The sequence below is a fragment of the Eretmochelys imbricata genome, chromosome 25 (genome assembly GCF_965152235.1).
Source record: "Eretmochelys imbricata isolate rEreImb1 chromosome 25, rEreImb1.hap1, whole genome shotgun sequence".
Classification (NCBI taxonomy): Eukaryota; Metazoa; Chordata; order Testudines; family Cheloniidae; genus Eretmochelys; species Eretmochelys imbricata.
The window spans coordinates 4936568-4964503 of NC_135596.1; the positions used below are offsets into that span (position 1 = coordinate 4936568).

General features: G+C 61.9%; 1 protein-coding gene across 7 annotated transcripts in view; it reads right to left on the reverse strand.

Annotated features, from left to right (window-relative positions):
• NFIC (nuclear factor I C) overlaps positions 1-27936 on the reverse strand; it is a 141679-nt gene that overhangs the window by 70192 nt on the left and 43551 nt on the right. For all 7 annotated transcript variants that reach the window (XM_077805426.1, XM_077805423.1, XM_077805421.1 and 4 more), the window contains exon 2: positions 24606-25137. In XM_077805426.1, the coding sequence (XP_077661552.1) occupies positions 24606-25137 (532 nt within the window). The remainder of the gene's footprint in view (positions 1-24605; positions 25138-27936) is intronic.

Sequence of the window (27936 nt, forward strand, 5' to 3'; positions counted from 1 at the left end):
TGCTGCCATCTGCCTGGGACTGGCACTGCCAACTGCTTCATCCTGTCATCTAGATGCCGTGAGCACCACACTGGCAGCTGCTGTCGGCCTGACCCGGGCGGATGGTGGTGCCAAGGCTGGAGGGGAGCTGAGGGGGCTCCCAGGCTCCACATGGCAGCTGCCTATTGGTGGCGGATGGCAAGGGGGTCTGAGCTGCGGCTGCTGCCCGCCTTGGAGAACAGTGGGGCCTTGGGGAGCCGGGGAGGGGAGTGAAGGGAGCCAGGTGTCTGCAGGCATGGAGGGCAGAGGAAGCAACAGCCCGTGGCCAGGCAGTGATTAATCTACACCCCCTTTGCCTCACGCGAACAACAATAACTGATGCTCCCGCCCCACAGAGATCTCAAAGCACCCTGCACGTACACAGATCAAGTCACCCAGGGCTGAAATGCAGCCACCTCTGGGGTGGAACACTGCAGCAGCTGAACAGCACACCGCAATACCACAGTTTCGGACAGGAAGTAAAGAGCACTATATCCCACTGACACTGCCGGGGTGACGCCGGACCAGCAGAACGCATGTGGCCGGGATGTTTTGGGCTAAGTCTGCTCTTAGGGAAAAGGCTGTGGGATATTTAATGGCCAAAAGCAGCGGCTTGGAGCTCCCTGTGACCCAGATGGGCACCAGCACCACCCTGTGTTAACCTCTGTGGTCTCCCAAGAGCCAGCTGCACTTGACCCTGCTGACCCTGACCAGGACGCCGTCCTTGCACCAGCGGCCTCAACCTGAGTCAGTTCACACACACCCGGCACTGGCATCATGCAGGTGCACGAGGAGGCCTGCAGTGCATCAGGATGCTAAGGGCTGGTGTGCCCCCCAAGTCCTGCCCCGCTTGTTTATCCCGCAGCCTCCTGGCATATCGATCCCGGCTCGACAATGGCTCCCAGCCCGGGCCAGAAACCCACAACAACCCCCTCGCTCGTGTCGTCATTCAGTGGGACGAGACCCTGGGGGTGCCGGGAGTAACACGTTGCCCCTTGTGCACCCAAACAGCCTGGGGCTGGATTCGGGCTGCTGCCCAGCCCTGGACCAACCTGTGTTAAATTTAACTTCCCAGCTCTGTGACTAAGCTCGCTGGCTGCAACAGAATCCTGCAGTGAACTAGCTGGCCTGCTACCACCTGCCCTGCCAGCCCTGCCATGGCCCAGGCTGGAAAGACAGAATGAGGAACCCGCCCTCCTCCTGTCAGCCCTGATGCAAGCCCAGGGCATGGCAGATTGGCTGGGAGACGGGGACCTGTGTGCAGCTAATTGCAGTACTGCATCAGGGGCTTGTTTACCAGCTGTTTATCCCATCCAGATGCAGAGAGTGGCTTAATCAAGGTTAATTGCTTGGGAGAATCCCACACATCTTGCCGTGTGGAGACATGCACTCAGCCTCCATCCTACCCCCCGGCTCTGCAGAGAGCCAGCTGAGCCGCGCCATCCTCCTGGCATCCTCGCGCTGCCACCAGCTGTCCCCGCTGGCACGGGAACTGCCTGCTGCCCCTCAGATCACTGCCTCTCCGTCGGACATCACGGCTCATTTGACTAGCAACAGTAACCTGGTGCTGGGTGGACGGAGAGCCCCTGGCTGGCCGCAGCCCAGTGCTCCCAGCCCAGCACATGCGACCAAGACACCTCCCCAGTGGCCAGAGCAGGAGGCTTGACAGCAGAAAGTCACTCACTTTGGGTCTGAAGCCACGTTAGTGAAGGTGGGTGATTACCAGCCCTGGAGAGCAGCTCTCTGCTATATTGTCCCTCCAAGGTGCCCCTCTGCAGCTGTGGGTCTAGCCCACAGTCTCAGGCCTGTGAGCCTCACTCCCACCTGTGGCTGAGCTCGGGCGGGACCTGGGGGGTATTTAAGGTGCTGATGGGGACTCAGGAAACCTGCTGTCACTGTGACCTCGTGCCCTGGCTTCTTGCTGCTCCCAGCGGTGAAATAACCTCACTTGGTCCATTTAGACTGCAGGGTCTTGGGGGCAGGGACTGGCTTTCCCTGTGTTTTTGCCACACCCAGCACTGGCTGTAAAACACATACTAAGAACTCCCATGCAGGGACTGAAGGGAGGTCCCCAAGCTCTATTTGGTCCTTGGCCTCTCTCGTGGGACTCCCCAGAGGAGGGGTGAGTGCAGAGCCCACTACGGTGCCACTTACCCACCGGGAGCTTTGCAAAGCCTTTGGCTTCTAGACCCCAGCTACTCGTACAGACACTGGGCTGTGACCTCCCCAGCTCACCCAACAGCTTGGCTCATGACCCAGCTGCCGGTCACCCCACGTCTGGGCCCCCATTCCCTTGGGGCTGGGTTTGTCCCAGTGCATTCTGGGAAAGTATGGGCAACTCCCCCTGAGTGCTCCAGCTGGGCCAGGCTGTGCCAAGAGTGTGGCACCTGAGGGCGTTCTGGGATGTCCATCGGCCGCACCGGCGCTATCTGCCTGGCTGGACCGGGCACAGGAAGGCAGTGATGTGCCAGCAGGCCCTGGGAGGTTGTTTGCCATAAGAACTTGCCATGTGGGCACAAAGCAGGCTTAGAACCACCTATGCCACTAGCTGGCTGCAGACCCGTTCCAGCGACACGCCTGGATGCCCCGATGGCTGCAGCCAGCCTGGACTCCCATGAGAATCAGGCCAGTGGGGCAGACAGACCTTCTCAGGGAAACGAGAGATGGAAAGCGCCTCCCACCCCGACACTCACCCGCTCAGCTCACCTGAGTCTGTGCCTGAGATCCTCTCCCAGGGGCTCTCCCACCTCACCCAGGTTGCATTGCCACCCTGATCCATCCCACCGCTGCTGCCTGGCGCAGCCAGAACTGGCGAGGCCGTGATTTACACCTCTGGGGTTCCACACAGCACTTAGGCGTTAGCAAAATAAATTAGCCAAAATCATCGGAACAGCAATACAGGGAGCCACTGGATAGATAGAAAGATAGAGGGTGTGTGTGGTGATAGACAGATAGATAGATAGATAGAGGAGGTGGATGGGGATAGATAGAGGGGGTGGAAGGGGATAGATAGATTAAATGAGATGCTCGTGAATCCTTTCTGCCTCACATATCACCAGTAATAAACATTTTGCAGCCACAGTTGAACTGGAATATCCTGGGCACTTTAGCAGCAATGTCTGGGGCCAACCAGAATCCAGCTGGCTGCCCCCTCACAGGGTAGCAGGAGCGATGGGGCCCTGGTAGTGTCCGAGGCATGGCTCCCAGACACGCAGGGAGCGGGCCAGTGGGTGCCGACCAGGACTGGGTTTGCCATCTCTGACCATTCCAACGCTCTGTAACCCCCACTAGTCATTACTCTTCACGAGGCCCCGTGGCTCTGAACACTGCTCTGGCAGGGTGACTGGCTCCAGACCCGCGGTTGGAAAGCCAAGTGGCACATCTGCCTTTCTCGAGCGTCGCAATGTACTTTGACAAACATGAAAGTCTTCAGCCTCCCAGCACTGATAGGCCTCGGCCCCACCCCCAGGTGACAGAGAGGGAAACTGAGGCATAGAGAGTGGTCTGCCCAAGACCATGCACTGAGCTAGGCAGAACCAGGAAGGGAATACCCGAGTGCCGACCCAAGCCTCCACCAGCTAGATCATGTCCTCTCTGTGGTGCCTAAGGAGAAGCTGGGGAAAGCTGGGTGGCACCAGAGACAGAGGGCTTTCCCCGCTTGTGAGCTGTGGCTGATGGCTCTGGAACAGCCGATGTATTGATTCACGGCTGGCGGGGCAAATGGGGGGTGGTGATAGGAATGACAAAGCAATCCCTGGGGCGAAGATGGGCCTGAAGGAGCTGGGAGGTTCGCAGGGGATCTGACCCCCAGCCCGAGCAGTGCCAGCAGGCCATGGTTCAGGTCGCTCTGGGGGGTGAGTCGGCCCCAGCAGGTTGGTCTGGTATTAGCAGAGATGGAGGTTTGCTCTCAGCCGGCCTCCCACGCTTAGGTTCACACCTGCTGGATGACGTCACGGCCTGTAACCTTGAGCTCAGCCCTACACCAGAACTCAGGTGGTTCCTTGAACTAGATCCTGTCTCGGAACCAAACCCATTTGCCCGGGACGGAGATGGAACAAGCCCTGGCTCTTTGATCTCCCTCCCCACAGACTTTGGTGGCTTGGATACAGCGGACCCTGGGTCAGAACAGGCTCTGGCACACCTCACTTCCTTTGGCCAGGATAGAGACAGAACAAAATCTGGAGTCTCAAAGCCGACCCACCTGGGCCTGGGTAGTTCAGCTCAAATACAACCTGGATCAGAACCAGCCCTGGGTGGTCACTAAGCTGGCAACATCCAAATCTAGAGTGAGGAGGTTTTGCAAGGCTAGAACCAGAACAAGCCGTCTTGTTCTAACCCTGCCAGTCCGGCTACAAGCCGGGGGCCTGGCCCTGGTTATCTCTGGTGAGGGGTCACCTGGGGGTGCTCCAGGCCCTGGCTAGGAAACCCCGGCTCCCTGCAGCAAAGGGGACCACTGGGCTGTCAGGGGCTGCACCGCCATTCCGAAGTATCCCCAGGGCTTTGCTCACAAGATGCGGAGGAGCCGCTGTGAAGGCGTGAGTCCCTCTGGCTTGGCCAGTGCCCCAGTGCCGGACTCTGCCTACGTCGGCCCCTGGCCGGGGCTGGGACTTGGGTGGGGGTGCGGAGGAGAGGGAGGAGAGGAACGCATCAGCATCTGCTGGCCCAGCTGCCCCCTCTCCTCGCGGGAGCACTGAGCGAGCGTGGGCAGCCTGCCAGCATGGCAACTGCAAACCCATTAGCGGGCACGGTGCCTGCCAACGAGTGCGAAGCGGCATGGCTGCATGGGGGGAGGAGGGCAGGTGCAAGCCAGACAAACCCCTGCTCATCTTTAATTCATCAGCTCTCGCAATGCTGCCAAAAGAGGCTTCCCTCCACCCCCGCCCTGCATGGGCATGCCTGGCATGTCCTGGGTGCACCACAGCCAGGGTGTGTTCGTGAGGCCAGCTGGATTCACCATGGCCCTCGCTTTGGGGGAAGGCCAACTCCTGTCCCTGCGCCCCCACAGCTTGGTGTGTGTGCACCCCTTCCTGGGAGGCTGGATCCCCCCCACCCCCTGTCATTCATGTACCCCATTGCCAGGGCCAGTGCATCCGTTGCTGACCTCTCCTGTCCCACGGGGGGCAGGGCAGGGGGCTGCTCATGTAGGGGGCAGGAGATCAGGGTTTCTTTTGAATTAACTGATCAGCCCCCTCACTGCCCTCAGGCCACATCGGCACCTCCTGACAGTCGGGGGTCAGCCCCACAGCTGGAGCAAGGAGTCTTGCTTCTGTCCCTGCTTAGCAGCCCCAAGAGCCTCCATTGCGGATGGGAGTGCAGTACAGGGTCACACCGCACAGGGGTTGGGGCCCAAAGGGACCTGGCTGCATTGAACTGGGCACCAGCCCCCTCCTGAGCTACCAGTGGGTCACCCTTGTACGAGCTGCTCAGTGAATCTGCCCCCACCAGCAGTACTCACCCCACCCTGTGCCATGGGTCTGCCCCACCTACCCCCCCATACAGCTGATCCCACCCCATCTATCCCCCTCTGCCCATGGTCCAGCATTTGCCCCGCATCCCATCTAATCACCCCATCCAGTTGCCACAAGCCCCCCCTTGTCTCAAATCCCCACCCCCATGTCCCTGCTCTCTCGGACCCCCCAGCACCTCCCCACAGAGCTACCATCCCCCCACCCCCCCCCCCAGCCACATGGCCTGCCCGGCTGGCTATAAATAAGTCGGTGGAGTAGGGGCCGGGCGGCGCGCTGGGGCTGAGTCCAGCAGAGGCCGCAGGTTCATTTTTCATAGTGCTGGGCTGGGACCCAAACAAGCCAGCCGCCCGCCCACTGCAGCACCGGCCCCCCCAGCGTTATTACAGCCGATTACCCCAACCTGGCCTGCTGGGAGGAGGAACCCCAGAAAGGAGAGAGAGAAGGGAGGGGCAAGGGGTGGAGATGGGGCCGAGGGAGGAAAGGCCATGGAAGGGACAGGGTGAGTGGAAAAGCGAGGGAATGAATGAGGCCAGCAGAAGGAGGGAAGGAAGAAAGCCAGCAAAGCTTTGGGGTCCTCCCGTCGCACAGGCCCCTGTCACTCAGTGCCCCCTCAATGGCAGCACAACGGGTTATCAGACGTGCCCCGTTCCCCGAATCAGAACCACGGGGGCCTAATGCTGGGCATCCCGGCTGAGAACTGCTAGGGGCAGGCGAGAGGTTACGCCACTTTTTCTGTAGGTCCTACACAAAAACAAAGTCACTTGCACTCTGAGCGGGGTATCAGGCAGCTCCAGCATTTGGCGTTTATACCCCCGGGAGCCTTTGAAATGACTGAAAAGGCTAGAACGCACCCAGCCCCGGTGAACACACACACGCACACAGAGCTCTGACCATACCCCAGTGCAGTCCCACACACAGCACCTGCGATCCCAGCCCTGGGATCCCTCCACCCACAGCTCTGCCGAAGTCTCCCAATCCTGTCCCGCACCCCCGAAGTCCATCCTCAGCTCCCCACCCCCAGCTCTGCTGATGCTGATATCTTCAGTCCTACTCACAGCCCCCCACCCCCACGGCCGAGTGACGCTATGGATCTCACTGGAGACACGCACATGCCGGGGGGCGTCAGACGTGCTGTTGCACGAGGGCTGAGCAGAGCAGCTCGCACGGACCAGCTGGAGCTAAGCACCGAGCTTGCAAACGTGCTCCCTCCCGCCCCCCGTAGTTTGCCAAGGCCCTTCTGTCCTGGCCTCCAACCCCCCTCGCTGTTCCAGCCCTTGGCCTCCTCTGGGCAGAGACAAGCCAGGCCACACTGTTTTCCACCCACAGCTCTGCCCAGGAAGGCCCCCTGGCTATCCCAGCCCTGAGCCGCTCTCCCGGGCAGAGCCCAACCCAAGCAGGGCTGCCCGGCTGAGCCCGGTGCGCGTCTCCCGTGGGACAGCACGGCTGGCTGTGACGTGCAGTGCACCAGGCCCCCGCTCCCCGGAGACGAAGGGAGCAGCCCCGGACACGCACACACAACGGCCTCTCCGGCCGCCGCTCTGCCTGGAGCGCGCCCAGCCGGGATGGCTCGGGGCTTTCGGAAGCAGGAGGCTACTACTTGGCCTAGGACCCGGCATGAGCATGAAGCCAGCTGCCTCCCCGCCTCCTCCACGCTGCAGGCTCCCACACAACGCATCGCACGCAGGGAAGCCCTGACCTCGCCACGGTCCCTGGCACACGGAGCCAGGAAGCCAAGCGCCCAGCCCAGCCAGAGGGGAGGAAAAGGGAAACTGGGAAGTGCTGAGGGCTTAGTGGGGACTCCCTGGCTGGGGCATCCCTGGCTCCTCAGGCCCAGGGCCCAGAGAGGTCACCTTGGCACGGTGTTTGCTGTGGGGACGCAGCAGAGACGGGTGTGTCTGCTGGCTCTCTCTCTCTCTCTCTCTCTATCTATCTATCCCCATCCACCCCATCTATCTATCTATCTATCTATCTATCTATCCCCACAGACTCCCGCTATCTAATGTATCTATCTATCCCCATACACTCCATCATCTAATCTATCTATCTATCTATGGGATTTCTATAGTGTCCATCACTGAAGTATCTCATTGCTTATAATGGGCCAAACCAAACTCTAGATCCAAACACCTCCAAGCTGGAGGCAAGGTCGGACCCAGCCCAGCACTGCATAGCTTGGCCCCATCCCTACAGCAGCCCGGATCAGAACTCCAGGTCCAGCCAACTCTCCATCTTCAGGTATCCCTTGGTTCACATCCAATTTCCCAGCCCGGGGTTCCTCTTGGGCTGTAGGTGAGGGCGTATGAGCCAACGCTCTGTGCCACGTGGGGAGGAGCAGCGGAGGGGACCCGCGCGAGGTGCCAGCAGAGCACCGTGCTCTTGCTGACTGCTGGGGACATGGGGCATGCCTGGGGCTCAGCACGGCTCTGCTGCACCAAACTCTCGGTGTGACAGCCCTGCCTGATACGCCGAATGCAGCAACACCGCCGTGATGCACCAGATGCTGCACAGGAGAGAGCTGCCAAGCACAGAGCTGAATCCAGCCTCAGCGGCTGGAAGAAGCGTTTGCACCTGGGAGATTATGTTGGTTCGGCAGGCTAGAAAGAGGGGCCAGCAGCTAAAACATTCCCCATGTTCTGGGGGTCAGACCCAGCCAGTAACCAGTGATACCCGTGGGATGCGTGTGCAGGGAGCAGTGCAATGAGGCAGGTGGGTGTCAGTTAGCCAGGCGAGCCGGGGGTCTCAGCGCTGTAGGGGTGGTAAGGGGCTGCCAAGAGCTGCGGGGAGCCAGCGGGACCCCAGCTCCTTTGCCCTAAAGGCTGGGGAGAACTCTTGTCCTGGGGTTGGAGGCGGGGGAGAGATGAAGTGCGGGGGAGTCGAGTCACCTGAGGACAGTGCCCAGTGCATGGTACGACTGGCTTTGGCAATGCCTGTGCTCCTGGGCAGGAAGGGCCAATGTGGCTTGATGCAGCCGTTCTGCCACTGGCTCTCCCTGCGGGCAGTCTGCACTCAGCCCTAGTGTGCCCGGAGACAGCACGGCAAAGGGACTGGCCCGATGGCCTAGGGCTGCTGTGACCAGGGCTCCTCAGCCACCGACTTGCTGTGAGACCCTGGGCAAGCTGCTTCTTGCATCTGTTTCCCTCCTTGCCCTCTGTCTAGCCATTTCTGAACCAGGCACTGTGCGTTCCCTGGAGCTCCTGGCCAGGAGGGACCCCCATCTATCGCAGGAGATTCTTTCTCCCCAGCTTCCCAGTACTGAGCCCAAAGATTTTAGTTAAACCAAAACATTGCAGTCCCCTGGGAACTAAATTGTTGCAATCCACAGGCAGAGACCAGGAGGGGCACCAATGCCCAAGGGCAGGCCCTGCAATGACAGGGGAGTTGTTAGGTGAGATATGCCCAGATGAGCCCAGCAGGCAAACCATGCCCTATGCTGCAGAAGGAGGCCACCCCACCTCCCCACCGGTTCCTGCCCGTCAGATCTGGGGGGAAATTCCTTCCCAAGCCCCAGTCCGGCCCTGAGCACGTGTGAGCGAGATCCGCCAGCCAGGCCCTAGATGTACAGCCCCTAGCGCGATGGTGCCGCCGAGTGCCAGGATCACACTAAGAACAACACACCACTCCATGCTAGAAGCCCCACAAAGTCACTACATCCTCGTATGCACTTCTGAACAGGTGCTGCTGAGGTGTGAATGAGACGCCGCACTCTAGTGTGGACACACTGGACAGGGGCTGCGGCTAGCCGCACGGGTGACATCTTGGTCACATTGACGTCAACAGCAAAATTGGGGTCAGGATTTCACTCCTGAGCCGTCCAGACAGACAAAGACATCTCCTACAATCCTCATGTCTCTATATGCAACAGGCTTTTAATCAGAGACTCCTAGACTCCAAGGCTAGAAGGGACCATCATGATCATCTAGTCCGACCTCCTGCACATTGCAAGCCCCAGAACCTCACCTGCCCACTCCTGTAACAGACCCTAACCTCTGGCTGAGTCACTGACGTCCTCAAATCTTCAAGTTACAAAGAATCCACCACTGACACTAGTTTAAACCTGCACATGCCCCGTGCCCCAGGCTCATCCGATTTGCATTTCTCACTCCAGGACCAGCTCTAAGAAAGGGGGGAAAAAGGGCCCCCCCAGTCCTACCCCAATAGATCTTTAAAAATCTGATGCAACTAATGGGAGGCCACAAACCCTAAATGCCTTAATGGCATGAGGACGGCACTGCATCACTACTGGGCAGCTTTACAGTGGCCAGGGTGCCTTAGCCACGCGGTTCCAGACCTGAGTGCGGCGGGCTGCTTTTCAGTGTAATCTTAGCTCTGCATTTCCTCGGTTTGTAATCCTGGGGTTGGGGTTAATTACAGCCGGCCTCCGGCGGTTCCTTTACCCTGATGTACTTTGAACTTAACTCCATCTAACAGCGACTTGCCTGGGAATGTGTGCGTGTGTGTGTGAATATACGGGCATGTGTGTGCATTTTATGTGTGTATCTGCACATGTGTGTGTGTAAATACATGTGTGTACGCATGCTTGTGTATCTCTGTGCGCTAATAGGACAGGTTTCAGATGCATCCGATGAAGTGAGCTGTAGCTCACGAAAGCTCATGCTCAGATAAATTGGTTCGTCTCTAAGGTGCCACACGTCCTCCTTTTCTTTATGTGCTAATACGTCTCTCTATGTGTGTAAGTGGGTGTGTGACTATCTGTGTACGTGTCTGTCTCTGTGTGTGTGCGTGACTAAATATGGGCATCGGCATGTGCTCCTGTGCATAGGTGTGAGTGTGCGTCAGTGAGCGTGTGTGTGTGTGAATGCGTATTGCTGCAAAAGGCATATTCAAAATATTGTGAATCTCGTCAGTTTCCTTGTGATAAATATTTGCGGCTGCACCCTGCACTGGGGGCATATGGGGAGATGTTTTCTTTCCAGATGGGAGGACGGCACAGACATTTGGCACGGTGGCCCCCTCAGAGACATGAGGCATGCTCAGGACAAGAGGCTTGGCACATGGTACCCAGCAGATTGGTGCCATCTGCCTCGCTTTTCTCCAGGCTCACTTCGGGGCTGGGGAGTGCAGATAACCAGCTGCCAAGCTGGGGAGGAATTCAGATGCGTTGGCTTTCAAAGGTGTTCCCTCCCCTTTGTCCTTCCCTTCTCACTTGGGGAGACGGCGGGGAGGGATCTCTTTGTGAGGAGCCGGAGGGAGATGGGAAAGTGGGCATCACACACAAAACACAGCCTCTCTCATCATCAGTGAGAAAACTTGCAGCACACGTAGCAAGCAAGGCAGCCTGTCCCAGTGGTTAGAGCACAGGAGTGCCACGCAACCTTTGCCAAGCCACTTCCCCTCTCTGTGTCCCTTCGGCCATTTAGACTTTACGGCCCAGAGCCTCAAATTCAGTGGCCAGTAGGAGCTGAAACACCTTTGGGGACCTGGGCCTAAGCCCGCTGGGGCAGCGACCGGCCTCCTCCCTTGATGCATGCGCAGCACCTAGCAACAGTGAGAAAAAGGCACTTTTCCTCCCTCTTCATTGCCCTGCATCTTCCCAGCAGGACTCAGCCAGAGAGCAAGCCTGGGAAAGCAAGCCGCCTACAATGGGAACGCCGTGGCCTCCTTCGCCAGCCCAGTGGCTGCTGCATCGCACCCGTCCGTGCCCCGAAAGGCCCCCATTCAGCAAGGCACTTCTGCGGGTGCGTCGTCGGCAGCTTGTGCTCTCCGCTGAGGTCTGCGCGTCGGGTGGAGCCTGCGCCTAAGGAAGGGGCTGAAGTGGGAGAGAACTGAGCCCACGCTGACAGCTAAGAAAGTGCCCCAGTGCTTTGCTGAATCGGGGCCCACGGCAGGGTTCAGCTAATGGGAGCCGGCCTGCAGGGTTCGAGCCTCGCCCTGGGAAGAGTCCATTCCCCAGGGCCCAGAAATCCAGCCGGGTTTGGCTCCTCGGCGGGGTTGGATCCATTTCACGGGTGGACTAAACTCCACTCCGGGTTTTCTCCTCCCATCCCTGGGGGAGCACAAGAACCTGCGGCTGGTTCTACCCTCTGCAGGAGCGGGAGGCAGAGTCCGCTCCAGGTGAGCTGCAGAATCCAGGTCCAGACCTTCTCCCAGGGGAGTTCGCCGCTGTCAATCAGTCCTCCGGCATGCCCGTTCTCTGGGCAGGATGCTCTGGTCTGGTGGGGTAGCCTGGCCTGGCTGGGTGCAGGGGGCTTTGCCATTGCCTGGCCCGGCTGGCGAGGCGTGCAGGCGGGTGCATTGAGGCCAGAGCAGGCAGCTGGTCCCAGAGCCGGCACCCAGCAGCTTTAATCCACCCTGCCCTGCAGGAGACATTGGTGAGGCTGGAAGGGCTGGGGCTGCATGGGGGCATGGGTGGGGGAGGGGCTTGCCTGGGGTCCCCTGTTCACACCCAGCGTCCTCCAGGGTCCAGCAGCCCCGTTGCTGCAGGACACCACTGGCACCCATGGGTGGCTGCACGGAGGCTGGTGCCGCTCTGGGGGCTGAAGATGCCCCGGCTGCCTTGCTTAGATAGCCCCGCCCTGTGTGACGCCCAAAACTCCCAGCACCAGGCCCCAGATGCATTGGGGCAGTGCCCAGGAGGGGCGAGGTGCTGTCTTGGACATGGTGATATTACGGTTTGTACGAACCCTGGTCTTGAACTTAACTCCCAGCACTGCAACAGAGCAGTGGGAGCCTGGATGCAGGGCCTGGGGGCAGCATGGGGACAGGTGAAGTCAAGTCAGCTCCTGCAGCTGGTGTGTCAGCCAGGACGCAGGGCACGGCACTGCTGAGAGGAAGCTCGCAGCACTGGGGTTATCTACCACCACAGAGCAGGACACTCTCTGACTGCCCCCCATCCGCCCTGCTGGCACTGGGGCAGCCCAAGGAGCAGGGACCCCTTTTCTCTCTCTCGCTGACTGGTTCCAGGTGGATCAGGGAGGCAGGACCCCACCTCGGGTGCTCCTGGCTCGGGCTCTCCCTGTCCCCACCCAGCCTGGCCGGCTCTGGGGGGAACTGCCTCCTTCCTCCCGTGCCTCACCCCGATCCCGCCCCTGCACACTGCAGCCATACTGCAGCCTGGCCCCCCTGTGCCTGCTCCCCCCACCCTGGGAGGGCCCCCCCGCAAAGGCTGGCGTCAGCAACACGCGGCTCTGCAGGAATCCGCCCGGGATGCTCCGGAGGCCCCAGCACAATTGATCCAGGCGATTGACTCCTGGTACACTGCCAAGCCACTGCCTTTCAACCATGACCGCCCTGGCCCCGGAGCGCTCCCCCCCCGCTGCAGACCACTGGGCCCAGCCTCCGCACCAGCCCCGGAGCACTGCCCCCCCCACTGCAGACCACTGGGCCCAGCCTCCCCACCAGCCCCCAGCCCCGGAGCACTGCCCCCCCCACTGCAGACCACTGGGCCCAGCCTCCCCACCAGCCCCCAGCCCCGGAGCACTGCCCCCCCACTGCAGACCACTGGGCCCAGCCTCCCCACCAGCCCCCAGCCCCGGAGCACTGCCCCCCCCACTGCAGACCACTGGGCCCAGCCTCCCCACCAGCCCCCAGCCCCGGAGCACTGCCCCCCCCACTGCAGACCACTGGGCCCAGCCTCCCCACCAGCCCCCAGCCCCGGAGCGCTGCCCCCCCCGCTGCAGACCACTGGGCCCAGCCTCCCCACCAGCCCCCAGCCCCGGAGCGCTGCCCCCCCCCCGCTGCAGACCACTGGGCCCAGCCTCCCCACCAGCCCCCAGCCCCGGAGCACTGCCCCCCCCACTGCAGACCACTGGGCCCAGCCCCCCCACCAGCCCCCAGCCCCGGAGCACTGTCCCCCACCCCACTGCAGACCACTGGGCCCAACCCCCACCCCACAGCCCCGGAGCGCTGCCCTCCCACTGCAGACCAATGGGCCCAGCCCCCCACACCAGCCTCCAGCCCCAGAGCACTGTCCTCCTCCCCCCCGGTGCAGACCACTGGGCCCAGCCCTAGGCCAACCAGACCCTCTTGGTCACTTTGGGGTCTCATTGGGGGAAGGGGCACATCACAGGGGTGGCTCAGATGGGGGAGGAGGAGGCAGAGGAAAGCTGGAGAAGGGTCCCAGTGGGGAGCTCCAAGCCAGAGCCAGAGCCAAGGGGTGCGTGGGGGGCTGGGAGCCGGGGATTTGGTTCAGCTTGTTCGAGAGCCGCTGCAAGGGCCACGTGCAAACCCCGGGTCTGGCCCAGAGTCTGGGGGCTCAGCTCTGGGAGGGGGGGCATGACTGCTGCCTCCCCAACACCACTAAGGAAACTGAGGCAGTGACAGGGGAAGGGACTTGGCCAAGGCCACGCAGCAGAGGCAGGGAACAGAAGCTGGGGGCAGCTGGGAGCCAGCAGTGCTCAGGGAAGGGCTTTGGGGTGCAGGGGGAGCCCTGAGCTGGGGGCCTGGGGCTTTGTGTCCAGGAAACGAGGGGGAGTCCGCAGGTTGTACCTGGACCCTGGGGCCGCTGTAGCTGTGCCCAGCCTGGCTGGCGTCCGGCCTGCCTCGGCCTGGTCCCCCCGTGGCCCAGCCAGCCCTTTGAAGCTCTGGCCAAGGCTCTTGCCCCTCTCCTTCGCCTTGAGCAAACAGCTGCCCGCGTGTGCCAGGGAGGGGTGGGTGGTGCCAGGATTGGGCATCCGGAGCTGCTGGATGGCCACCCCGTACAATAAGGGCCTGTCTTCTCCTGCCAGAATATGCCCCCACCCCTCAGCAACAGGGGACAAAAATGGACCCACCCCCCCACCTCGGGGGTGTAAAGCAAAAGGGGGAGGTGGCACCTCAGGCTCTGTTCCCAGCTCCTCATGCAGGGGCAGGGGCAGGACTGCTTAGAGCAGGGAGCCAGGATGCCTGGGTTCTCTCCCCGGCTCTGGGAGGGCAGTGGGGTCTAGTGGCTAGGGCAGGGAGCCACGGGGCACAGGACCATAGGGTCCCTCTATGGCTCTGCCATCGACTCTCTGTATCCTCAGACAAGTCACCTCATGAACTCTGTGAAGCCTGGATCCAAACTTTCCTGAGGCACCGGGGCGCCTGGAGATGGGGCTTGCATTGTGTCTATCTGTGCCTCAGTTTCCCCATCTGTAAAATGGGGACAATCCTGCCCGCAGGGGACTTCCTCAAGGACTGGTCACTGCTTCCAGACCCTCAGAGGCCAGGCGCTCAGAGCACCAAGTGTTATGGCCGTGGCCAAGAGGGGATGAGGCCAGGGTGGGGGCTCAGGGGCAACAAAGTGTGATGGACACACAGGGATCCCTGGCGGGAGCGGGAGGAGCCACAGGAGCTGTGTGGGGAACACAGTGGTGGGGGATAGTTCTGAGGTGGGGCACTGGGACCTTCCCACAGCCTTGGGGCCATGCTGAGCACCACAGGGCATGGAGGGGGGACAAGGGGGGACTGATCCCCAATTCAGCCTTCTCACAGGTTCCTAAAGGTGGGGTGATCCTCCCCCTAGACTCTGGGAAAGGACGGATCCAGATCAGCCCCCTCCGGAAATGCTGAGCCACTGCCAAGGGAGGGGCTGGGGGAGAGATGGGGCTGGATGGGGTGGGCTATGGGGCTGGGGAGGAGCTGGCAGAAGGCAGCGGGGGGCTGAGGGAGAGATGGGGAACAGGGGGTTGGGGGGGTGGCAGGAGCTGGGCGGGAGGGCGAAGGATCCTGGGGTGGGTAGAAGGGGCGGAGAGGGCCCAGTCCATTATCAGCACCGAGGGAGGGGAGGGGGCGCAGGCTGCTCCCAGCTGATAACGGGGAGACCAGGGAGATGACAGGTTAACCCTTTAGCTGCCACAGGAGCTGGGGTGGGGGCAAATTGTCCAGCTCCTGCATGGCTTAGCCACGGGCCCAATTCTCCCCCAAGGAGAGGGGACCGGGGGGCCGGGGCCTGGACTCCCATTCTCTCCCCATCGGTCCCTCTCCGGGGGTGCCACATTCTGGGGGTCTGCCTGGGGACAGTGATGGGGTCAGCCTGGGTCAGCCTGGGACTGGGGGGTGGGTGGGAGCGAATGGGGGGGTGCGAGGAAGTGCGAGTGAAGCAGAGACAGGCTGGAGGCCAGGGGCCTGAGCAAGAGACCTTGGGGGCGAGTCTGTCTGCCATGCTGGGGTCAGGGGGCGTGTGAGGGGCTGGCTATGGTGCGGAGGGGAGGGGCATGTGAGGGGCTGGCTATGGGGCAGAGGGGAGGGGGCATGTGAAGGGCTGGCTATGGGGCGGAGGGGAGGGGGGCATGTGAGGGGCTGACTATGGGGCAGAGAGGAGGAGGGCGTGTGAGGGGCTGACTATGGGGCAGAGTGGGGCATGTGAGAGGCTGGCTATGGGGTGAGGGGCGTGTGGGGGCTGGCTATGGGGCAGAGGGGAGGGGGGCATGTGAGGGACTGGCTATGGGGCGGAGGGGAGGGGGCGTGTGAGGGCTGGCTATGGGGCATAGAGGAAGGGCACGTGTGAAGGGCTGGCTATGGGGCAGAGGGAAGGATTGGGCAGGCTGCCAGGAACACGGACAGACTGAGGGAGAATTGATGTGATTTTGCCTCCCGGGGGAGTGGGCTTTAAATCTGGCCAAGGTCAGGAACCGACAGGAGATCAGGGGTCTCCCGCCTCCCTCGCCCCAGACATCCATTCTCTTCCCCTCAGCCCAGCGTTCGCACGGCTCAGAGTCCCTGCCCGAGACAGACCCGGCACTGAACTAATCCATGTGCTGGGTCGGGAGTGAGGGGCATCAGCAGAGCCGGTGGGGGGACCCCAGGGCTGGGCTGGCAGGGGCTGCGGGTCGGGAGTGAGGGGCACCAGCAGAGATGGTCGGGGGACCTCAGAGCTGGGCTGGCAGGGGCTGCGGGTCGGGAGTGAGGGGCACCAGCAGAGCTGGAGGGGCAGGGCTGGGTTAGCAGGGGGATCAGGGATCTCTGGCAGGGCGGGGCTGGAAGTTTGCCCGGTAGCGGCTCTCAGCAGCCTGGCTTTACTGCCTGGTTTTGCTCCAAGGAGGAGGCAGCTGGAAGTGTTAGCTGGGCCCTGACAGGGCGTGAGGACACCTGCGAGCTCCTTGCCCCCAATCCCCCTGGCTCCAGCCTCCATTTCAACCAACTCCACAGAAACGGAGCAGCTGAGAGCTGGCACTGCCAGCAGGCGGGGGGCTGGGACAGCCAAGGGGGGCATGACAGCTGGGCCATCCCACCGCACAGACATGGGGACACCAGGTGAATGGGCCAGGGCAGGAGTTCAGAGCCCGCCCTGGCTGGGCTGAGCTGTGGAACTCATCGCTGCAGGAGGCTCATCCAGGCATGTTGCATTATAGGTAATTCAAGGAGCGCTAGAAATGCGAGCGAAGGTAATATGCCCCCGGCCCTGGCCAATGCTCCCTGACCCCCAGCTACTCCAACCCTGGGCTCCCCCGACAGCTGTGCCCATATCTCAGGGTTCACAGCATCAGCTAGAAGGATCTCTCCCCTTAGCCCATGCAAAATACAGGCCAGCTGGTCAGCTGCAGCATAGGTTGTGATGGTTTTGAATCATCTTTTACTGAGGCAGCATAGCCTAGTGGCTACAGCCCTGAACTGGGACTCAGGAGACCAGGGTTCTATTCTTGGCATAGCCTGCTGGGTGACCTGGGGCAAGTCACGTCCCCTCCCCGTGCCTCAGTTTCCCCCTCTGTGCAATGGGGATAAAGACTGTGACCTGTTTGCAAAGCGCTTTAAGATCTACAGAGGAGAAGACCCGGAGGCAGGGGCTGCTGCTGCAGGCAGGGAGCTGGGCTCAGGATGTGGCTCCAGGGGTGGAGGTGGCAGGCTGGACTGGACAGGGCAGTGGCCTGGGGAGCAGGAGTCTAGGTGAGCTGGGAGAGTGATCCGAGGTGGGACACCGGACTGGTGGAACAGTTTGATACAGCAACAAAAGGCCCAGCAGCTTGCCCTACCCCAGCTCCAAGGAGGTCTTAACTCCCGGGGGCTCCGAGGGTCAGTTTTGTTCCCCATGCTGGAGCCCCAGGAAGACACAGGGGGACAATCCTGCTCTGGGCTTGGGGAGAGGGTGGACCACAGCGGAGAACCCCTGGTGCCCCCAGAACAGGGTCTCTCTCACTGCAGGGGCCGCTGCCTAGGAACACATATTTTCGGGGGGCTGTATCTTAGGAAGCCCCTGGTCAAATGGCCCCAAATCTGCATCGCTGACCCCAGCCAGCGCCCCAGGAGGCTCGCAGAGCTGTAAAGAGAACGCTGGCCTCAGCCTTAGCCACGGCGCAGCCGCGCTCCACCCTGGTCACTCCTGGGCCTTACACATGACAGAACCAAGGGGCAGCTGGAACTGCAGAGCCCACCCAGAGCCCAGCGGGTTCGGCTGTACAGCTAATTAGCCTCTGGCGCCCAGCCCCCGCACCAGGCAATCCCATGCGGGAGTCAGGATCCCTGAGTTCTAACGGATGGAGCAGGAGACAGAGAGCCAGGACTCCTGGGTTCTCTGTCTGGGGAAGTGCACTCTCGCGATTCCAGCATGGGACTAGGAGTCAGGACTCCTGAGTTCTCCTGCTGGCTCCATCACTTGCCTCACTGGGTGGCCTTGGACGAGGCTCTTCACAGGTCCATGCCTCGCTTTCCCCACCTGTCCCATGGGGGCGATGACGCGCCTCCACCTCTGAGCGGGTCCTGAGGCTCCGCTCACTAAGTCCTGGTGACGCAGTGCTGTGAGATCCAGGGGGAACCACGCCTGACAAGGGCCCAGAGATCAGCTGCTGCCCCAGTTTGCTCAGACCTGCTCCCTGGCAGGGGTTATATCCCTGCCCTTGTCAGATCTAGCCAGCTGATAAATAATTTCCATACCCAGCACCCAGAAGCCCCTTTATCCTGATACCAGGGCTGCTGGCTCAGTGAGGCCAGAGAAACCTGGCTCCCCAGGGAGACAAGGGGGGATCGGCCCCGATCCTGCATGCACAGATGCATACACTTAACTTTACACAGGTGAGCAGTCCAGGGGCTAGGCCTGCCAACCAAGGGGCTGGGCTGGGCTGGGCCCCCAAACCCCTGGTTCTATTCCTGGCTCTGTCACCGACCTGCTGTGTGTCCATTGGCAAGTCACTTCCTGTCTCAGCTTCCTCTCCCACTGGTCTAGCATAACAGCTCGTCTACACCTGAAAACCAATTCGGATTAAGGTAGGGTGTGAATTTACAGCAATAACTAATCCGAGATAAGAACGTCCGCATGGGAACTGTTCCATAGGGGCTAGGCCGGTTCATTTCCCCCTGCAGGATCAGGGCCAGAAAGCCCAATTTCAGATCTCAGCTGCAGGATGTAAATCTGGAGTGACTCCATGTAAGACAGCAGAGTGACTCTGGATTCACACCGGGCAGTAAGATCCAAACCCGGCCCTGGGGTTTCCCTCCCAGCCATCTCACCCGCAGTTGTTTCCCGTTGCTCGCAGGACACCTCGGCCCCGCCCGCACCCCCTTGGTCAGGGGCCCGGCCCCGGCGCCCCCCGGCCGGTCACACACGGGCCGGCTCCGTTCCGCCTTAAACAGGGACGCGGCGCCACCTTAAGCGCCGGCGGGGCCAGAGACCGGCCGGAGCCTCCTCTGCTGAGCGTGGCCAGCGGGCGGGTCCGGCCACCTGCGTCTCCTGGGGGGGTCCCCCCATCACCCAGCACGGGAGGCCCCCGCCCTCCCCCCACTCGCCAGCCTGCGTCTCCTGGGGGGGCCCGGGGTCTCCCCATCACCCAGCACGGGGGATCCCCGTCCTCCCTCCACTCGCCTGCCTGCGTCTCCTGGGGGGGGCCGGGGTCTCCCCATCACCCAGCACGGGGGGTCCCCGTCCTCCCTCCACTCGCCTGCCTGCGTCTCCTGGGGGGGTCCCCCCATCACCCAGCACGGGGGGGGTCCCCGCCCTCCCCCCACTCGCCTGCCTGCGTCTCCTGGGGGGTCCCCCCATCACCCAGCCCGGGGGGGGGCCCCCGCCCTCCCCCCACTAGCCAGCCTGCGTCTCCTGGGGGGGCCCGGGGTCTCCCCATCACCCAGCACGGGGGGTCCCCGTCCTCCCTCCACTCGCCTGCCTGCGTCTCCTGGGGGGGTCCCCCCATCACCCAGCACGGGGGGGGTCACCGCCCTCCCCCCACTCGCCTGCCTGCGTCTCCTGGGGGGTCCCCCCATCACCCAGCCCGGGGGGGGGCCCCCGCCCTCCCCCCACTAGCCAGCCTGCGTCTCCTGGGGGGGCCCGGGGTCTCCCCATCACCCAGCACGGGGGGCCCCCGCCCTCCCCCCACTCGCCAGCCTGCGTCTCCTGGGGGGGCCCGGGGTCTCCCCATCACCCAGCACGGGGGGTCCCCGTCCTCCCTCCACTCGCCTGCCTGCGTCTCCTGGGGGGGTCCCCCCATCACCCAGCACGGGGGGGGTCACCGCCCTCCCCCCACTCGCCTGCCTGCGTCTCCTGGGGGGTCCCCCCATCACCCAGCCCGGGGGGGGGCCCTCGCCCTCCCCCCACTAGCCAGCCTGCGTCTCCTGGGGGGGCCCGGGGTCTCCCCATCACCCAGCACGGGGGGTCCCCGCCCTCCCTCCACTCGCCTGCCTGCGTCTCCTGGGGGGGTCTCCCCATCACCCAGCACGGGGGGGGTCCCCGCCCTCCCCCCACTCGCCTGCCTGCGTCTCCTGGGGGGGGGGGTCCCCCATCACCCAGCACGGGGGCCCCCGCCCTCCCCCCACTCGCCTGCCTGCGTCTCCTGGGGGGGGTCCCCCCATCACCCAGGACGGGGGGGGGGGTCCCGGCCCTCCCCCCACTCGCCTGCCTGCGTCTCCTGGAGGGGCCGGGGTCTCCCCATCACCCAGCACGGGGGGCCCCCGCCCTCCCCCCACTCACCTGCCTGCGTCTCCTGGGGGGGCCGGGGTCTCCCCATCACCCAGCACGGGGGGTCCCCGCCCTCCCCCCAGCGAACATCTCCTCTGGTGAGGGCCGGGGTCTCCCCAGACGGGACCCCCCATCCTGGCTGAGCCTCTGGGCGCTACCGCAGCACCCATGGGGAAGCAGAGCCGCCCCGCGGGCTGCTCAGATCCTGCCCCGGGGGCCACCGCCCTTGGCCAAGCCCCAGCCCCAGAGCCAAGCCAAGCTGCTGGAGCAGCTCTGTCTGCGGGAGGCTGGGGCGCTGGCAGGCTCAGCTCCAGCCTGGCTGGGGTGACTTCGGATTGACGCCGGGGTCATGGAGGGCAGATCCGAGGCAAGATCCTCCCCAGCCCCTCAAGGTCCCTGCAAACACAGCGCCCCCGCTCTCACTTTGTGACACATTCTGGTCTGGCCCCTTCCCCTCCCGCTGCCAGCTCCTCTGGGCTGCAGGAGCCCGCGGAGGTGCTGAGCAGAATGCTGATGCCCATCTCTCCCCGGGCCTGGGCTGGCTTTTGCCAGCCACCTGCCCTACCACAGCCTGCCAGGTCACAGGGGCCAACCCCAATGCCCCTGCCCCAGGGCACACTTCAGAGCTGAGCCTTCCCCGGCCTGCACTGCGGCTTCTCCATGGGGGCGGTAGGAGGGTGCAGTCAAAGGTTTCCTCTTTCTGCTCCTGAGAGGGGCTCTTTGGAGCTCCCTGGGGTGCCCCCTGCACTGCAGCAGGGTTTGTGCTGGGGAGGCAGAGACGCATGGGAGGGAGGGAGGGAGGGAGCTTGCATCCCACATTTGTTGTAGCACTGTTCCTTCCCTCCCAGCTGCTCTCTCTGCATTCCCCACAGGCTCCCCAAGCGCCCTCCACCTCCCCCCGCGGAGAACAGCACCCCCCTCGCATGTCACATCCCTGCCTGGCAGAGAGAAGCAGCCAGACTTGGCATCATGGCGGCAGAAATACCAGTCACAGCGTTCCCTGGCGGCGCCCTCCAGAGGCAGGGTGTAAAATTCGATTGCTGCCCCAGCAAGGCCCAGCCTGTGAATATGATGGCGCATGCTAACTTCACAGCCTGCTCTGGGCTGCTGCAGACCCCTTCCAGGAGAGACCCGGCGGGGAGCCGGAGAGAACCACAGGGCCTGTCTGTGTGCAGCAGCCTCCCCAGAGAATCCACCTTAGATTCATCTCAGCCCAGCGTGGGCTCCTACCAGCCCTGGGGAGCTCCCACCCCGGAGCGAATTGGTTGAGAAAAGCAGAGTCAAGTCCACACAGACACCAGGGCTGCAGAGCCCGGCAGCCCCCAGTATTCAGGTACGCGATGCCGAGCTCCCAAGACGGCCCTCCCACCCCTTGCCATCCCCGCGACCTGCCATCCCTAGCCGCAGGACCACCAGTCTGGTGCGGGAGGGGAAGCACATAACGAATCAAACCGCCCCGGGGGGCAGAAATGTCTTCTCCGATTTCCCCAGCGTATGTGTTTGCTCCTCACGTGACTTATGGCGTTGTCAGGTCCCCTTTGATGGAACGACAGCCACTGAAATGCCCACTCAGGTCAGGATCTGCCCTTGGGCCTGGGCCAGGAAGGTGGGTGTGGGGGATGGAGGCAGGAGCTCTCCCGTCTGCCATTGGCAGGCGAGGGGCGATTCAGGGTGCGATGCCTGCCTGAGCCCAGCAGAGATCTCGGGTGGCCCGAGGCGATCCCTGCAGCAAAGTCCTCTCCTACCTGGCTTGTTCCGGATTAGCTTCCTGGGGCATGGATACCAGGAGCTCTGGCCTGGCCCCTCTAATCCCGGAGCCAGGTACAGCAAGAGCCTGTGGCATCCACCTGGAATGAAAGCAGCCTGGCCTGGGAACGGAAGGGCCAGGGTCTCTGCCTCAGGCGGAAACCAATATCTACCCATACATTGCAAGGAGCAATCCCTGGCCAAGTCACTGACGCTCTCAGAGTGCAACCGGGTCCTGATTCCTGAGTTCTGCCTGGACCCTGCCTTACTGGTTCTGCTGCACCCACATTCCCACTGCAGTGTGGCCCCATTTCCTGGGCTCTGGTCCCATGCTCCGACCCCCAGGGCCACCCAGACCCTTCCTCCCATCTGTCCAGGCTTGTGCTGGGTTCTGAGTGGGACCCCAGACAGGTCAGATGCTCCCAGGGCTGGGGCTAGATCTCCTTCTGCATCACATGTGGATTAAAGTCTTGGAACCAAACGGTGGCCTTGACCGCAGCAAACCTCCCCAGATCCAGCCACAGAGCAGTCAGAGGGCAAACGCTATTTCCCTTCTGCCGATACAGTCCCTTGTTCCATCCCTGTCCGCGCCGGCCAGGGCGGGTTACACTCTGGGCTCAGCACCTGACCCCAGAGCATGTGCTGACAGCAGGGAGAGGGACCCCAGAGGTTCCACCCATGCTGAAGGGAGAACGCACAAGCATTGTGCGCAGTCCAGAGGGGGAATCAGAGAGAGCCAGCCAGCGAGACTGGGGCCCAGCAAGTCACACCCAGTGCCTGAGCTTCTGACCTTAGTGAGCCAGTCCCTTATGGCCCCAAACCTCCCGCATCGGACTGGGTTTGTCAGAGTCCCGCGTACCAGCGAGGGACAGCGACCCACCGGGGACACGCAGAACAGACCTGAACTCCTGCTTCGCACACCAGCTAACCCTTCTCTGACACACAAGCGGCTAAGGCTTTAGCCTAGGAAACGTGGGCTCTATACCCGGCTCTGACACGGACCTGCCGTGAGACCTCGGGCAAGTCACGTCCCTGTGCTGTGCCTCAGTTTCCTCTCCCGTGTTTTGTCCTCGCTCTCTGCCTGTACAGCACCAAGCGCAATGGAGCCTGGGGGTGCTACCATTGCAGAAATAACAACAGCATCCTCCCCACCCCAGCACAGCCACAGGCCACTGCTGCGTGGCCAGGGACCAGGGAGAAACCCCGCCCGTCGCTCCCAGTCCAGACCCGCTTCTCCCCCAGACTCATTCCGGGGGATTTACCACCACAGCCCCCTGGCTGAGCTCGGGGGGATCCTAGCCCCGGTGGAGTCAATGGAGATTATTACACCCTATGTTTTTAGGCCAGAATTTTCTCAGCACTCTGCACCTCTGCAAATCAGGGCAGCTGGAAACCCAAAGGCCCAGAATCAGCAGCCAGCACTGAAACCATGGCATGGACTGTGGTGTGGAGCTTCCCCCAGAGCACCCTGCAGTGTCTCTGGGGCAGAATGAAGGTCGATATTCCTGCAGGGCTTCCCAGGGGGGCATCAGCTCCTGGCTCTTACCAATGCTTCTGTGCATGGAGCCGGCCTTGCCAGCTGCCACGTGCCCTGGACAGCAAACTCTCTCCTCACCCCTAGCTCTGTCTCCGCTCTCACTGCCCAGGCAGTGCTGGGCTGACTTTCCCCTGGCATTGCACCTGCTGTCTCCACATTCCCAGCCGTGCCCGTATTCCTGCCCACGGTCCCAGCCACACAGTCCCTCCAGCTGCCCCCGCGCTGCCAGCAGAGCTGGCTGGCTCAGCACCTGCCCTTCTGGGCACTCATTGCAGCTGAATGCAGCCCTGCCAAGGCCGGGATCCCTGCCCCCGGGCAGCTTCCCTCCCGAGACGCACTGGGTAGACAGCTTCCCTCCTGTCCCTGCACTGCCCAGGCTGCCTACCCCACCCTTCAATGCACCCTGCAGCCACATGGCCCCTCGAGAGAACAAGCCCCGCAGAGGGGAGCTGCCCTTGCTGTTGGCTGGGGAGCACCCGGAGATGGCGCGACGGTGGGTGGGTGCCTAGATCCCGTAGGGAGGCACATGCCTCATTCCGAAGGACCCCAAGACCGCACACAACCGCCCTGCCCCCACCCCACCACTGACATGCAGCCACCTCTGGCAACTCACCAGGAATAAAACCACCCAACAGCCAGGATCCATTCCAGACGGGCAGAAGATGGCACACTCAGGCTGGCATTTACACAAACAGGGGATCAGAGCCAAGGCTACGATTTGGGAGACCCCAGGGAAAGGAGCAGGGTGGGGGGGCTGTGCTGCATTTGGTGGGAGTGGGGAGGAGCTGAGGATCCTGCAGCTGGCAGGGAATTGGGTGGCTGGGGCTACCAGTCCCCGAGGCAGAGAATTTAGGACAAGTTGGGGCAAATTTAGGGCAAGGTTCATCTGTGCAGGTCAAAGTCCTGAAAACAGGGAAGAGCCGGGCCTGGATTCTTGCTCGTTGGGAATGGACCCTGGGCACAGCCCCATCCCCTCCCGCACTCTCAGGCAGCCGTGCAATGCAAAGCCGGTCCCGTGGGAGCCGCAGGTGGTACCTACCTCTCTCGCGGACGAAGTAGGCCAGGTACAGGTCGAGCTCCTTGACGGAGACGCTGATATGGTGGGGCTGGACGCACAGGATGGGGTTGGTGCACTGGGCTGCCTTGACCAGCCGCTCCCCATCCGTGCTCTCCAGCGGGATACCCTTGAAGAGGATCACCATGACCAGGTCCAAGCGCCATACCTTGTCGGCCTGGCGCAGGCAGTCGATGCGCCGCATCTTGCCCTTCTGGTCGGGGTTGGAGAGGACGCAGCAGGAGGGCTTCTTGCCCGTGATGGAGAGCACAAAGTCCTCCCGGAACTCGGGCCGGATGTCCTTGCGTAGCTTGGCCAGCAGCCGGGACGCCCACTTCTGCTTGACCTCGGGCTTCTCGTTCAGCAGCTCGTCCTTCACCGCCCTCTCCTCATCCTTTGTCATCCTCTTCTCGTGCTTCTTGAAGTACTTGCGCTTGCGGGCCTGCAGGTTGAACCAGGTGTAGGCAAAGGCCCGGACGTGGGGGAGCAGCGCCTCGATGAACGGATGGAACTCATCCTGCAGGAGCAAGCAGACAGATCTGGCCGTCAGGACAGACGCACAGACAGGCAGGACCAAGTCCCTGGGCGCCGTGCACAGGGGGATTCTGTAGGGCCCATGGTTCTGTGGGAACACAGCATAGTATTGGGGGGAGGTGCTGGGCATCAGGACTCCTGGGTTCTCTTCCCAGCTCTGGAAAAGGAGGGGAATCTGGCGGTTAGAGCTTGGGGACCGAGAGACAGGACTCCTGTGTTCTCTGACAGAACTGGGAATAGAACCCAAGAGTCCTGACTCCCAGCTTCCTACTATTCTAATCACTGGTCTCCATGGGGGACCTGGGACTCAGGGCTGCTGGATACAAGGGGAGTGGTGTCTAGTGGTTAGAGCAGGGCAGGCTGGGTGCCAGGATTCCTGGGAGGAGAGTGGTGTCTAGTGGCTAGAGTCGGGGGGTCTGGACTCCTGAGCTCTCTTCCCAGTGTGTGCCTCCTAGCAGGGCTAGGCTAGTCCCTGGGGGGCTGTGAAAAGGTAGGGGGTGGGGAGCAGAACTGGTACACCGGGGATCCCAGCCGGGGAATTCTGCTGCAGTCATTCGATAAAGCGAATTATTGCATGTCCATTGTCCTCCCTGTTTAATGGACACAAATGGGCGACCCCTGGCCAGGCCCGGCCTCCAGCGAGGGCATTGTCAGGGGGTCGGGGCCTGTCCCCTGGGGTGGCGGGGTCACCTGCTAGGAGCTCAGACCCTTTGCTGCCCCGCCTGGAGGTCCTCAGCCCCCCTTTGGGCCTGCTCCCGCCATGGGGCTGGGGGATCCCTCTGTCTTCTTTGGAGTCACTCCTGAGCTTACACCGGACTTAGGCCTGGGGGGTTTGGGGTGAGGAGAGTCTGGACCCCCCCCCACACACCACGGCCGGCACAGTAGGAACCTGCTTTGGCAGGCGCTGTGGAGTGTGGGGCTGGGGCTGGACCAATTCCAGGTGCAATGGAGCTAATAGAGTGGGGAGGGTGCCATGGCCACAGTAGCGAACCCCCTCCCCTTCCCTCTCGCCCCGATGGCCCAGCGATCCAGGCTCAGAATTCCCCAAGGCAGTGCCAGCTGCACGCCATCCTCCCATGAGACCTGTGCCCAGGGCCAGGCGAGGAGGAGCCGGCAGACTGTTTTCTTGAGCCCAGATTGAATCAGATTCTGAGATCGGAGGCACCCAGGCTGGGTCTCTGTGCCCACCTCTTTGCCTGGGCATGAGTGCGAGCTTATGTGCCTGCATGCCAGGGAACATGTGCGAGCCCACGCACAGAGCCAAGGGGGTCTGGGCCCAGCATTCCCTTTCCCAGACCGCCACAGCAGGACCCCGCCTGACGCTGACCAGCGGCCGTGTGGCCAGCAGAACCATCGCGCCAAACGCAGCCCCATCCAGGGAACGCCCCAGATTCACCCCACTTCTGGCCCAGCCCCTGCTCCAGAGAGTGAGTCACGCTCTGACGGTCTTTTTCCACTTGGCTAGTGTTTCCCAGAGAGTCCGTCCAAGAAAGAAACCAAGAAAAGCGCCTCCCCTCCGTACCCAATTTCCCCATTTCGTGGCTTGGGGGAAAGCTCATGTGGAAATGCCGGAAGGTGGTTACTAGGTGCTAGGACTCTTCCGCCGGTGCTGGGGAAAGGACCACCTGCCATTAAAAAACACCAAAGCCAGGTTCCCAGCCGCCTTTGCGTGTGTGCGAAGGAAAGAAAAATCCCCCCGATTGAGGCTGGAGATGAAACCCAAGAGGCAGCGGATTCTTCGTGCCAGACCTCCCTGATATTTTGGGCGCACTCCCTGCTTTGAATATGGCTCAGATTAAAGATAATTGGGATTGCATCAGGAAAAAGCCCTGTGCGCCAAGCCCACTCTGCTATGGCAGCAGTTCGGAAATGTTTTCCTTGAGTCGCTCTGCAGAGCAGAATCTCCGCTCAGCACGATCGCATGGCAGGAGGCTGCTAACCACAACCGGAGCTGCTCCTTCTCACTGGCTCGGGGGCCAGATCCTTCCCTCGCCGACCCAGTGGAAAGTGGGGGCGGCTCGACTACAAGCAGTGGAGCTATGGTGGCATTAGAGAAGGCAAGGATCCGTCCCCGCGGCTCTTAAGAAAACACAAGAACTGTGAGAAGCAGCAGTTTTGCCCAAGAATTTGGAAAGCCGTTGAAAAATTATTTTTCTTTGGATTGTGGTTCTGCTCTGAAAAATAAGCGTTTGGAAAAAAACCAGCCCTTTCCTCCCGTCACCCTCTGCCTTTGGGGGGTGTCCTGGGCCAGGGCTGCTGACCTGGGTGACTAACGCAGCTTTCCCAGCTTTGGATTCCCGCACAGCTACCCCAGCAAAGGGAGAGAGGGCTGGAGTCCTCTCCTCCTGGGGTGTCATCCACAGACCCTGCTGCCCATGGTCATGGCCACGAGAAATGGGGGTGTCCCAAGCAGGGGTGCTGGCTAGAAACCATGTATTCAATGTTCGTTATAATTACCTGCCAGCAGATCGAGGGAAGTGATTATTCCCCTCTATTCAGCACTGGTGAGGCCTCATCTGGAGTACTGTGTCCAGTTTTGGGTCCCCAACTACAGAAGGGATGTGGACAAATTGGAGAGAGTCCAGTGGAGGGCAACGAAAATTATTAGGGGGCTGGGGCACATGACTGATGAGGAGAGGCTGAGGGAACTGGGATTGTTTAGTCTGCAGAAGAGAAGAATGAGGGGGGATTTGATAGCTGCTTTCAACTACCTGAAGGGGGGTTCCAAAGAGGATGGCTCTAGACTGTTCTCAGAGGTATCAGATGACAGAACGAGGAGCAA